A 13,891-nucleotide genomic window follows, 5' to 3' on the forward strand; every position below is an offset into this window, starting at 1 on the left:
GCTGTACATGAGACCGGGTTACTTACAGAGTTATAGATATCATTTACAGTAAACAAATTTACAATGACAGACCGGTACAGTGGGGCGATGACCCTGTCCTTGCGGACTTACATTCTACAGGATAATGGGGAAGAGACAGAAGGTCGGGGGTGCGGCAGCTCTGGTGGTGGTGAGGCGGCAGCTCTGGTGGTTGGTGAGGCGGCAGCTCGGGTGGTTGGTGGGGCGGCAGCTCGGGTGGTTGGTGAGGCGGCAGCTCTGGTTGTTGGTGAGGCGGCAGCGCTGGTGGTTGGTGAGGCGGCAGCTCTGGTGGTTGGTGAGGCGGCAGCTCTGGTGGTTGGTGAGGCGGAAGCTCTGGTGGTTAGTGGGGGGTGGTTAGTGGGGCGGCAGCTCGGGTAGTTGGTGAGGCGGCAGCTCGGGTGGTGGTGAGGCGGCAGAATGGTTATTGCAGGCTGTAGGTTTTCCTGAAAAGATGGGTTTTCAGGTTCCGTCTGAAGAATCCGAGGGTGGTGGATAATCGAACCTGTTGAGGTGTGGAATTCCAGAGGATGGGGGATGTTCGGGAGAAATCTTGGAGGCGGTTGTGTGAGGAACGAATAAGTGTGGAGGAGAGTAGGAGGTCGTGGGAGGATCGGAGATTACGTGAGGGAAGATATTGGGAGATTAGTTCAGAGATATAGGGAGGGGACAGGTTGTGGATGGCTTTGTAGATCAGTGTTAGTAGTTTGAACTGGATTCGTTGGGGAATTGGGAGCCAGTGGAGGGATTTGCAGAGGGGAGAAACGGGAGTAGCGAGGAGAGAGGTGGTAATCCGGGCAGCAGAGTTGAGGACAGACTGGAGAGGTGCAAGAGAGTTAGCAGGGAGGCCACAGAGGAGGGTGTTGCAGTAGTCGAGGCGGGAGATGATAAGAGCATGCACAAGAGTCTTAGTAGATTGTGGGGTGAGGAAGGGACGGATTCTGGCAATATTTTGGAGTTGGAGGTGGCAAGAGTTTGGACGTGCGGTTTGAAGGACAGGGCAGAGTCAAGAGTTACCCCAAGGCAGCGGATTTCAGGTGCGGGAGAGAGCGTGATGCCGTTTACCATAATAGATAGATCAGGTAGGGGGGATACGTGAGATGAGGGAAAGATGATGAGTTCAGTTTTGTCTACATTGAGTTTTAGGAAGCGAGAGGAGAAGAAGGAGGATATGGCTGACAGACACTCCGGGATTCTGGACACCAGAGAGATGACATCTGGGCCATAGAGGTAGATCTGAGTGTCGTCAGCATATAGGTGGTACTGGAAGCCATGGGACTTTGAGTTGTCCCAGGCCAAGGGTATAGATGGAAAAAAGTAGAGGCCCTAGAACAGAGCCTTGAGGGACTCCAACAGAGAGAGGGCGAGATGAGGAGGTAGTGTGGGAGTGGGAGATGCTAAATGTGCAGTCGGAAAGGTATGAGGCATTCCAGGCTAGGGCAAGGTCTTTGATGCCGAGGGATGAATGCCTACTGCTACAGATTCTGTGGTCGACTGTGTCGAAGGCAGAGGACAGGTCAAGAAGGAGGAGGATGGAGAACTGTCTGTTGGCTTTGGCTGTGAGTAAGTCATTAGTAATTTTTGTCAGTGAAGTTTCGGTGGAGTGGTGGGAGCGGAAGCCAGATTGGAGGTTGTCAAGGAGAGAGGTAGATGAGAGGTGGGAGGAAAGTTGAGCATGGACATGGTGCTCAAGGAGTTTTGAAGCAGATCACAAGAGCTTACAATCAATGAGGAAATAGGGAGACACAAAAGGTAAATGGTAAAAAGTGCTTGTATTGTACGGTCCATCCATCAGTATATAATACATAGGATATTCACATAACGCTGCATGCACCGGTCATCAGCCAGAATGTGTACAGTACAGACACAGAGGGCTACTGAGTGCATGGAGGGTGTGAACAGATGATGTGAGGGACCAGATTAGGAGGAGAATTTTGGAAAGGCAAAAAAAGGAATAGTTAGGTAAGTGAGGTGAGGCGATAGACCAGTCTAAAGAAATGTGTTTTAGGGCACAGTTAAAACTGTGGATACTTAGGGAATTAATTGAATTGTCCAAGGTTGTGCATTCCAGAAAATTTGCGCAGCACGTGAGAAGTCTTGGAGATAGGAGTGGGAGGTTCGGATTATTGAGGATGTTTGTCATGGGTCATTAGTGGAATAGAGAGAAAAGGGTAGGGTGGTAGACTGAGGTGAAAGATGGAGATCTATGGTGCTGCTGAACTGTGGAGAGCTTTGTGGGTGAGAGTGATATAAACTCCACAGTGTATCATCTGTCTACAACCCGCCGTCAACATCCTATATATTCCAGAGCTGCACTCACTATTCTGCTGTTGCAAACACTGTGGATACATTACATAATTCTTTTTCCCTTTTTTTTTCTGCAGCTTTTCCACTCTATCCAGCGGACGTGTATGGAGCTGCTGAAGGTGATAGAGCAGTATCAGAAGAGGATTTGCTGTAAGTCTTTATATGGTCACTATTATATATTATACAGCTCTGGCAAAAATTAAGAGACCGCTGCAAAATGTTCAGTTTGTCTGATTTTTCTCTTTATAGGTATATTTTTGAGTTAAATGTAAATTGTTCTTTTATTCTATAAACTTCTGACAACATGTCTCCGAAGTTCCAAGCAATAAATGTTGTGGGTTTTTTTCTGAAAAGGAGAAATGGTCAAAATTAAAAAAAAACAAAAACAGTGCTTTCAGACCTCAAATAATGCAAAGAAAACATGATCATTTAGAAACAACAACACTAATGTTTTAACACAGGAAGAGTTCAGAAATCAATATTTTGTGGAATAACCATGATTTTTAATCCCAGGTTTCATGCGTCCTGGCATGCTTTCCACCAGTCTTTCACACTGCTCCTGGCGCAAAATTGTAAGCAGTTCTTCTTTGTTTGATGGCTTGTGACTATCCGTCATCCTCCTGATTACATTCCAGAGGTTTTCAATGGGGTTCAGGTCTGGAGATTGGGCTGCCCATGACAGGGATTTGATGTGGTGGTCCCTTAATTTTTGCCAGAGCTGTATAGTCCGTGTGTAGCTCCCTCTTGTGGATAAAGTAGCAGTTGCAGTTCCTAGCCCATGACATCGCTCTGTTCTGGGTGTACGCACAGGATGGAACAGCGTTGCCCCATCAGATGGTTGTGATATAGTTATAGCCTCTTATTAGCAGAGAGTGGATGAATATAAGGGTGTGTGTTCATGGCGGTAGTGTTCGCTGTGTATAAGGTGTCCTACGGAGCCTGTACAGCAGAACACGGAGGCCACAGAATGTAGACATTTAGGTGATTGCTTTTGTGCTTTATCCTCTAATATGCAATTTAGTACAAGCCGTCCGAGCAAAGACCGTAGGTTGCAGTCCATCGGTGTGGTATAGTGTTTTTTTTTGTTGTTTTTTTTTTTTTACAAACTTCTTTTCCTTTTCAGTTTTATCTCAAGAGGAGAACGAATTGGGGAAATTTCTCCGCTCCCAGGGATCTCAAGATAAAACAAGGGCTGGAAAAATTATGCAAGCCACGGGAAAAGCGCTCTGCTTCTCTTCACAACAGCGGTAAGCGGCGCTTTACAAAGCGCTTGTGGGGTTAGGAAAGACCATACTGAAATGTTATATTAGCTTGGTAACACAAAGCCAAAACCGAGAGTGGATCCAACAACTTGTATTTTTTTTGTTTGTTTTGTTTCTAGTGCATGGAAAATTGCAGCAAAAACTGCATGTGTTATGGCAGTCTTAGGCAGCATTCACACATCTGTACGCCACGGTCTGTGATGCACGGACCGGCCGAGGGTCTCCTGACCCGAACTCACCTGACTCATAGGCATATGGGTCTTGAGACCAGCGGTCGGCCTCTGACAGCTGTTATTAAATAGTGTAGTGTCGGTGGGACACCCTCCACCCCCGCAATGGGAAGGCCCCTATTTCTGCCATTTTTGCACCCCTATGAAGCCTAGCGGTGGACTTCACAGGAGAATGTGATTTTTTTTTTTTTTTTTTTTTTATAAATACTTTATGCTTAGTGTATAGTGCAAATGATCGTCGGTTCAACTTGTCTTGAGGGACTGAAAAAAATTATTTAAAGTTAAGTAAAAAAAAAAAAAGAAAAACCTTGAATTTATGTGCAAACTTATGAGACTTGTTGGATCTGTGTTACTGTCTTTGTCTAGTCTTCTTGCTGATCTGAAGGCCAAAGGGGGGCAAGTAGGAAAAGGGTAAAGCAGGCCATAAACTAGAGATTTTGGATGTTTATTCTCACATCCCATTCCATTGGACACGTCAAAGGTCTGCGGCCATTGGACAGAGAGGAAATATTGCAACTTACCTGGCGGCATTTGCCGACCTGGTGTAACGTCTTGTGTGTCACGCCATAACGTTGCGCCAGGCCGGACCCCGGCAGTAAGGAGGTGGTCTCCCGTTCCTATCCATCAGCTGCAGACCTCTGTCAAGAGTCGCTGAAATGGTAGAATGGAATCGCACCGTCTCTTCTCATAGAAGCTATGAAAATGGTTGGAAAAAGGATGCCGAGTCTTATAGACTCCCGTCTCACCGAACATATGTATCATGAAGCAGGAGAGACCTGATTTCTCTCCACTGCGTTGTACATAGACGAGTCGATCTACTAGGAACACGTAGAGAAGCTTGTGACCTCTCTCCGGACTCTTTCAGGTTGGCTCTGAGAAGCCCATTATCTCGGCTTCATCAAGAGGTGGAGACCTTCCGCTACCGAGCAATATCCGACTGCTGGCTGACCGTCAATCGCATGGAGCAGACCAGGACCGAATATCGGGGGGTGCTGCTGTGGATGAAAGACGTGTCGCAAGAGCTGGACCCTGATACGTACAAGCAAATGGAGAAATTCAGGAAGGTAATTTAAACAATTAATAATTCTTATTAGTGATGAGCGAGTATATTCGTTGCTCGGGTTTTCCTGAACATGCACGGGTGGTCTCCGAGTATTTGTGACTGCTCGGAGATTTAGTTTTTGTTTACACAGTTACATGATTTACTGCTGCTAGCCAGCCTGAGTACATGTGGGGGTTGCCTGGTTGCTAGGGAATCCCCACATGTAATCAAGCTGTCTAGTAGTTGTAAATCATTCAGCTGAGGCGATGAAAACTAAATCTCCGAGTACTAACAAATACTCGGAGACCACCCGAGCATGCTCGGGAAAACCAGAGCCACGAGTATACTCGCTCATCACTAATTCTTATATCTAAGCAGATCCCAAATTCTACCCAAGTGTAATATATTTTACTGTAAGCGAACGCTGCATTTTTCTAACACCTTCTTATAAGCATCACGTTAAAGGAGATGTACAGTTAGAAAAATATGTCTGCTTTCTCCAAGAAACCGCACCGCAGATGTCCTGGAGTCGTGTCTAGTGCTGCAGTTCTGCTCTATTTAACCCCGTCTTTGCATCACTCATCTGGTGATTGGAGTCTAACTAATTAAATGGGGTGCCGGTGGGTTCCCAGAGCCGCTAGGGCCTAATAAAGGCCCTTGGTGTCACCATACTGGTGCCCCTGTGAAGCTCAGCCTGTAAGAGATTGTTTACTATGTATCTTAATACTGAAGTATTCCAATATAAGCGATCAACGGATCAAACTGCTTCAAGTCCTCTAAGGGGTGTGTATACATATATATATATATATATATATATATATATATATATATATATATATATATATATATATATATATTGTAAATCTAAGTAAAAATAATGAAGTTGTTAAAAATTAATGAAATGTGATAGTATTTTCCCAAAGAATGGTATCAATAAAAACTAGAGCTCCCACACCAAAACAGCCTCCACACAACCCAATAAACAGAAAAATAAGTTATAGGTCTTTTTTTTTTTTTTTTTTACAAAGTTCAGAATCTTTTTAATCAACTATTATATATACACTATAGAAGTTTGATATCAATGTAATGGTACTGACCGGGAGAATCATGTTTCTAGATCAATTTCACTACTTAATAAACACTGTGAAAAGGAAAAAAACAGCAATATTCTGTTGTTTTTTACAATTTTTCAGTATTTGAATTTTTTTTCTCCATCTTTCAGTACATTATATGGTAAAAATGGCGTCATTCTATCCTGCAATGTTTTTTTTGGAGGGGTAGCAGCCATGCGTTCCTCGATCTTTCCTTTGGGACAGGACAGAATCTGCACATGGCTAAAAAATGTTGGCATATTTTGTTGCAGAAAATATTTGGAACTGCTAAATCTCAGGGAAATCTTCAGTATGTCAGTCCGGTGCGGATGTGTGGCAAAATCTCATCCTGTGGACTTCACTTTGGAAAGATTTACTATAGATTTCATCCTCAAGTTTGCAAGAGGTGAAGTCCACAATGAAAGTCCACGGTAGAAATGAATAAACTGCAGATGCCAAATCCACAAACCCTCTGTTTTGTTTTTTTTTTATCCTTCCATGCTGCATTTGGCTGAGATTTCATGACCTCTCGTCCACAATGCTGCTGCTGTGATATACCGCGAGTTTCCCGTCCTTTTACGCTGTCATTGCCGTTTATGACTCGCTGCTAATAGTGATTGTTCTAGTATTTGTATCTAGAGCCAGACGCTTCTGGCTTCATTTGTGGCGTCAGGTCCATAAATTATTCAGCCTCCACAAGGTCTTTCTAAGTAGTTGCAATCTGAGATGTGGACTGCAGGTGGCGATGTTAGGCTATAGTATCACTATGTGTTCCCCATCCATTATCTAAGGGTCTGGGCTCCTGGTCTTCAACATGATTGTTGCAGAACTACAACTCCCATCATTGCTAGCCTTTGGAGAAGCACTACCCCAGGCTAAAGGTCTGACTGTAGAGAACTGTATAAAATCGCTGAACTTTGTGGATTACTGACATAACAAATCTGTCTTACCTGATTCCTTCTGTAGCGTTCACCCTCTAGCGTAAGCTTCAGGTCTTTTAACATTAAGAAAAAAATAAACTGATTTGGTTTGCATTTATAACAGTGTGAAGTGTTAAATGTCAGCAAAAAATTGCAGCCGTGGCCTTTACTACCATGTGACAGCGGCCGGTGGGTCAGAGCTCACTGATCCCAGCGCGATCTTGTGATAGGAGCCCCCGGGGTAACAAATTCGGTCATGACATTTCTTCCTCCTGAATCTTCCCCTTCACCTGTGAGTGATATTATTGAGGAGATGAAGAAGCTGCAACAACTCAGACATGAAGTGGAGACCCCATAACATTACAGAGCAGTGGGCCGAGTGCTGAGGAACAGAGGGCAGAAAAGTCCCCACCGCTCAGCTGACCCCATAACTGCAGAGTCCTGACCTCCTCTGGTGTCAGCACAAACACTGCGCCCCCGCCAGGAGCTTTATGGCCGAGCAGCTGCTTGCAGCCGTACATCACCAAGCACAAAGCCAAGCGTCGGATAGAGTGGCGTAAAGCCGCCACCACTGGACTCTGGAAGAGACGTGTTCTGTGCAGTGAAGTCTGATGGAGGAGCCTGGGTTTGATTATTCCAAGAGGACATTACCCCCTGACTGCATTGTGCCCTCAGTACAAATGGAGGAGGATAATGCTCTGGGCTTGTTATCAGGGGTCGGCCTCGGACCCTTAGGAAGGGAAATCTTAATCTTCAGCACAAGACATGTGGACAATTGTAGCTTTAGCTTTGTGGGAACAGTTTGGGGAAGACCCCTATCTGCCCCCCATGACTGTGGCCAGTGCACAAGCATCACCCTATCATGGAGATTGTGTTCCCGGCTTCCCCCCAGCATCAGGGTCTGGATGAAGAGGCAACAACCCCCCCATGGACAGGTGGCAGCCGTTGTATCTGCAGAGGAGCTGCTTTTCTAATGCTTTTCATTTATTTCCTGATTTTCCCAGTTCACATTTTAGGCTCTTTTCATAATTTCGGTTCTGAGTATCCTCAGACATGCGACCTAGCGGCTGAATGCAGCTCCAGAGGTGATTAGAGAATAAAATGACATGTGTAAATGATGAATCACTAAAGCAAAAGATTCACAGAAGGCGACAGCTGCCCCCCAAGATCAGAACAGGAGGGATGAATGAAGACTGGAAGTGAGCAATTCCTACACGGTGACTGCATGCTACAGCCACCAGCGAAGCTTCGGTAAGGACAGACATGGAGGTGCCGGCTTCCCCCGCAGGATCGGCCTCCTTTGCACTTGGAGCCGCATTGATTGAAGTTGCAGGTTAAATATAGGAATTTCTCGGGTGGATGACATCAGCGCTGGCAGATTGCTGCTACCTTTGAGATATCTCTTCATCTGTTCAATTATGCAGGAAAGGGAATTAGAGGTCACCCAGGAGGAGGCTGCAGTACTCACCGCCAAATCCTGAGAAATGACAGGTCATGTGATCGATGGCAGATGGATTAAAGCTCTTCAAGCCGCCTGGTGCAGTGGGCTAGAGTCGTGGGGTATTGCATGACTGGGGTGGGAAAAGCACAGGAGGCTACATCATTGCAAATTGGGAATGCATCAGTCGTCTGTTATGCAGGACAGCCTGGCCCCAATCCTTCCCCCATAGTCGTTCATTGGCACGGATAGTTAACCCATTTAGAAATACTGTTACCTCCAAAGGGGTTGCTGTAATTGACAGCCCACAATTAGATAAAAAATACTTCACATAGACAACACCGTACCATCCAGTGTTTTAAAAATGCTTGATAAAAGAAAGTGTGGCAATGGAAGGTGTAACCTGTAGGCAGAAAACCCACATGGCACGTCATCTGGAATGTAAGAGCGACAAGCCGCAGCAGCACTGGCACATGCAGGAGGCCACAATTGTCATCCTTTTCTGCCTCCAGAAGGGTATTATTGGGAAGCAAGTGAGCAGACTAAGTTGTAGAATGTATGGCACATGACTCCTCTCGTGTCAGCAGGATGATGTTACCTCTGACAGCGACACCATGAGTTTGAATTCAAGTTTTGCACGTTTCTTTTTTTTTTCCACCACCATTAAGTCTCTTTGATTGGAGGATTTCAGTGTATTTAATGACCTCACCATCTTGGTTACAAGTTGTTACCTACCCACACTTGGTAAGTGAATGATCACTGGTGGTCCCACTGCAGGGGGGATCCCCACAGTCACAAGAACGGGAGTCCCGTGTTTGTACTGTACAACGCTGATGTGTATCAGAGAGCCTGGAGAGACAGCTGTTGGATGACCGCAATCTACTGTATATGGACAGCTTTAGTATAATAGTTAAAGAAAAGAAAATAGGATTCTGAAGAAGGAATCCTGATAGACTTCCAAACATACCACCATCAGATTTCAGACCAGTTGTCCTCCCTTCTTCGTGGGAAAGACAACTACGTAGTATAAGTCTCAATGGTCAAGGAGTAAGTGAATAAAAAGAGCAAAAAAAAAAACGTACAGTCAAAATGAAACACCTTGGCTGGGGAGAAGGTACAAAAAACATGGGTCTAATTGTGAGGTGAGGTTTTTGGAAGTATTCAAAGACGGCATGAACCTCACACCAGCTCTTCATCTAGCAGTCAAGCCTGCCGAGGGTAAGGGCAATGTTAGGGAATGCAGCAGCACATCTGGAGTGGGCGATATTTTTTTTTTTAAGACCTACCTCCAGTATGATAACAAAAGTAATAAAATTACTCAATAGAAACCAATTGGGAAGTGCAACAAGATCAAGACCATGAAGCTGCAGGTGTCTACGAGCCATTGACCGGCCAACCCCAGAACGTGGACTTTTTCTGATTATTGGATGATGAGCAGAAAGTTTCAGTGGTTCTTGTAAGATCTGGCCTATAATGCCTACTGGTTATACCGAGGTGGTCTTCATTACAGGATTCGGACCATGACGAGGAAGATGTAACACTCCCAAGGACAGGGTCCTCTCCCCCTGAAAAAAAGTCCACTGTTCCAACATGAGCCAAATCTTCAGATCACAAAATCGGCCATTTATTGCAGAGAGGTCTTTTTCTCACGAAGTTAACCCCTTCTGTGAGGCAGAGTAGACAAAATCTCACAAGGAGCACTTTGGGAGACTCATCCCTTCTATGCATTTCTCCTGTATGGATCTCGATGTGATCAAATGATGGACGTCTGATTTCACTAGATGAATGTCAGCCTAACCTAACTATTTCCGCAGGACTACCTGACCATGTTTTGTATACAAGATGTCCATCAACCCATCCATCCCCAGTAGAAGAAAAATGGACAGTGCATGTTAAATTTCAACATGCCTGATCCTTTTGTTCTCAAGGAAGATAAGCTGCCTCCAGAGTTGTCTGGCAGTGGCCGTGGTTTTTTTTTCTGTTGTTTTTTTACCTCCTCTACTCATGTAATCTTAATTCGTGTATCAAATAAACCTCTCCACAAATGTTTTGATGTCCGCTCTGCGCTGGATCATATTATCAGTCTTTTTGCAGATTGTACATATGTATATACTCATTTAATCCGGCATCAAATCTTCAGAGAAGTCCGATAGTCTGGCACTGAAAAGCAATGTGATGGGGGCCAGAACCAGGAGACTGAGCGGAGAGGGGCAATAGCCGTTAACCCTCGGCATCTCTGACCATTCAGAATCTCTTATGCCCTGGTGTTATGCTGTGTGATGCCGCTTGCACCGTACTTCCTTCACGCCGTCCCCTCTCCCGCACATTTAGGCGTTTTCTTTCAAGGTCACGTCTTACCTCATTCCTAACCCCCTCATTTTCTGCACAGTGAACGAGTGCCAGGAATCCCCACTCCTGTTTTCCGCCTAGATCTGCATTGGTTCCCCAGCGTTCCCGCCGCCTGTCCTCATCACGGGAACATTTGGTCACACAGCTATTGGCACGGCAAAGCCTATGATCCGATTTGACACTAAAGGCTGGCATGGCGTTTTGCAGGCTGCGCCAGGCCGTAGACTGATAATTTTTTTTTTTTGTGCGTTGCTGTTGCTCCCTGTTGAGTACAATGGCTTCATGGCAGAGGACAGTTTGTGCCGTCCTTGTGACTTTACATCCTCGAATGGATGAGCCATTTTTGTTGTATTGATGTGCAAATTAGCTATAGTTGTCAGACCGTGACATGCAGGTTTGCCGCCCATAGGTGGCAGTAGAGAGACAGTTTCCTTCCTTCTAACAGAGAGCTCATTTGCATTTTTTTTCCCCCCCAGAAAGCCTTATCTGTAATCAAGAACGAACCGGCAACCTTCTTCAATTTTTTTTTTTTTTATCTTTTTCTTCAAGTTTTTTGTGTTTTTACCCTGTTTTTGAAGAATTATTATTTTAATTGTGCCTTTATTTAAGTCTAGGTATTCTTAATGTGTTTGCATGTTGTTGTTTTTCTATGCTTGCCAATGTTGGCATGAAGTTGTTCTCCAAATCTTTTATTCAGCTGAAACTTCAATTGTGGTTTTTTGTTTTTTTTTTAATAAAAAGATGCAAAAATTATACCACAAATGTACACCAGCCACCCCAGAATGATTGTTATGTATAATTTTTGCACAAATTTTGCTGCATTTCAGCGTAATGTGCAGCTTTTTGTTAGAAGGACCAAAGCAGGTTACAGATAAAAATAAAGAGTATCTTTTGGTTTTGCACAAAAAATTTCAGGAACCATGTGCAAAATTTTGAAGAATTTGGAGCACAAAATGTCCACGAATCCACAAGAAAAAATGCAGGTGATGAATCGGGGGCCAAAATTTGGGGGGTGTTCTCAGTGTCCCTGCTGCCATTGTTTGCAAGTTTGGGGGTCGTTTCTCAGTGTCCCTGCTGCCACCGTTTGCAAGTTTGGGGGTCCCCTTTACAAACAAGCAAGAGCTTCTGATTATAAGGTGGTAGGTCTGCAGGCCATTCACATATTCATCAGAGGGTCACCGAGCCGTGGTGATGGGGAATGACGGGGAAGCAGCACATGGAGTACCCACTCTATGACTTTACAAATAAAAGCATAGCAAGGAGAGGTTTCCATGTCTTGGCTAGGCACCTATGTGATCTGACCCTTTAGTGCTTGTGCAGGTGAAGCACGATGTTTCTGGAAAGAAGAAAGAAGGAGAGGCCTTGGTAGCCTCATCTCTTGCCAGGAGGCCACTTGTTGCAGAAGGATCCTTCCTCTAGGGCACATATGACAAACTCTGGCCCGCGGGTCAAATCTGTCCCACAGGGTGAGTATATCTGGCCCGCGACGCCAGGCGGGTCCCTCTCACGGCTTCACATTTTCAACTATATCGGCATCCTAGATGATGGAGGAAGGAATGTCAGCCGACGCTCCCTGTCCCATCATTCCCCCTCTGGGTCTGACGTCTCAGCGTAGTGGGCGCGACTGTGTCATTACAACGCGCCCACTGTACCGAGGTGTGCAGAGGATCTGAAGGCACCATGAAGAGACTGGAGCTGTGGGAGAACCGGCTCTGTATCATTTTTTTTATTCTTTATGTTAATAAAGGATTAAAAGATGATTTCTCATCCCCCGTATGCCTATATTAATAGCTTAAAGGGGATGACAGATTCCCATTAATGTGGGGCCCATTATACTGAATGGAGCACAGTTTGGGGCCCATTATACTGTGTAGAGCACTATGTGGGGCCCATTATACTGTATAGAGTACTATGTGGGGCCATTATACCATATGGAACACTGTGGGGCGATTATATCGTATGGAGCACTATGTGGGCCCATTATACCTTTATGGAGCATTATGTGGGGCCATTATACCGTATAGAGCACTATGTGTGACCATTATACTGTATGGAGCATTATGTGGGGCCATTATACAGTATGGGGGCCATTATAATGTATGGAGAATTATACTGGGCTGTGTGGGGATTATACTGTGATGCAGTCACCATACTTTGCCGGGGAAGGATTGAGAGGTAGGTAGGGTCGTCATACCGTGCATGTGAAGGGTACTGTGGAGGAATTCACTGTGGGGGTAGGTTAGTGTTAAGGGGCACTTTTGTTTCCATCATTCTTTATTATCTGTATTATTCAAGGTTTTTATCCTTTGTTATTACATATTTAAATTATGCTATTGATGCATATAGTTTTTTACTGCTATTAAATAACATTTTATGTTATTCCAATATATTTTTTAAGATCTGTTACGGTAATTAAAATGTTCTTTGTTCGTGGGACAATCCCTTTAACTTTATTTCCGTATGAAAAAGTTTATATTTATTGATCAGGAAAAACTTCAATTGTAGATTTCTTCTTTTTTATTAAATATTAAGGTTGGCCCGCGACTTTTGTCGAAGCTTTTAATTTTGGCCCTGTGTATCTGAGCTTGACATCCCTTCTAAGGCATTCTCTGCTATAAAGAGCAGGCGCACTCAGGCCTAGTGCAGAGTGTGAGTGGGCACCAACCAGTAAATGTACGTTGAGAAGGCCTGGTGGAAATGACCCCACATAGAGGTCCAAGGACAAATGTGCCCATCACTGCGGAACGATATACCAAGCATTGTCTATTTATTCTCTTTAGGTTCAGGCACAGGTGCGTCACACCAAAGCTGCTTTTGATAGGCTGAAAACAGACGTATGTGAAAAAGTCGATCTTCTCAGAGCCAGTAGATGCAATCTGTTATCTCATGTCCTGACTACTTATCAGGTAATTACACATTTTAAATTATGGTTTATTATTAATTCCACTCACATTTTATATGCAGATAGGGAGCAGTATTATAGTAGTTATATTCTTGTACATAGCAGCAGTATTATAGTAGTTATATTCTTGTACATAGGGAGCAGTATTATAGTAGTTATATTCTTGTACATAGGAGCAGTATTATAGTAGTTATATACTTGTACATAGGAGCAGTATTATAGTAGTTATATTCTTGTACATAGGGGCAGTATTATAGTAGTTATATTCTTATATATAGGAGCAGTATTATAGTAGTTATATTCTTGTACATAGCAGCAGTATTATAGTAGTTATA

At 44.3% G+C, this 13,891-nt stretch overlaps 1 protein-coding gene across 3 annotated transcripts in view; it reads left to right on the top strand.

Annotated features, from left to right (window-relative positions):
• The window catches only part of ICA1 (islet cell autoantigen 1), a 93,429-nt gene that overhangs the window by 21,415 nt on the left and 58,123 nt on the right, over positions 1-13,891 (top strand). For all 3 annotated transcript variants that reach the window (XM_077268114.1, XM_077268115.1, XM_077268116.1), the window contains 4 exons: positions 2,400-2,472; positions 3,446-3,569; positions 4,680-4,878; positions 13,435-13,560. In XM_077268114.1, the coding sequence (XP_077124229.1) occupies positions 2,400-2,472; positions 3,446-3,569; positions 4,680-4,878; positions 13,435-13,560 (522 nt within the window). The remainder of the gene's footprint in view (positions 1-2,399; positions 2,473-3,445; positions 3,570-4,679; positions 4,879-13,434; positions 13,561-13,891) is intronic.

Source organism: Ranitomeya variabilis, chromosome 6 (assembly GCF_051348905.1).
Source record: "Ranitomeya variabilis isolate aRanVar5 chromosome 6, aRanVar5.hap1, whole genome shotgun sequence".
Classification (NCBI taxonomy): domain Eukaryota; kingdom Metazoa; phylum Chordata; class Amphibia; order Anura; family Dendrobatidae; genus Ranitomeya; species Ranitomeya variabilis.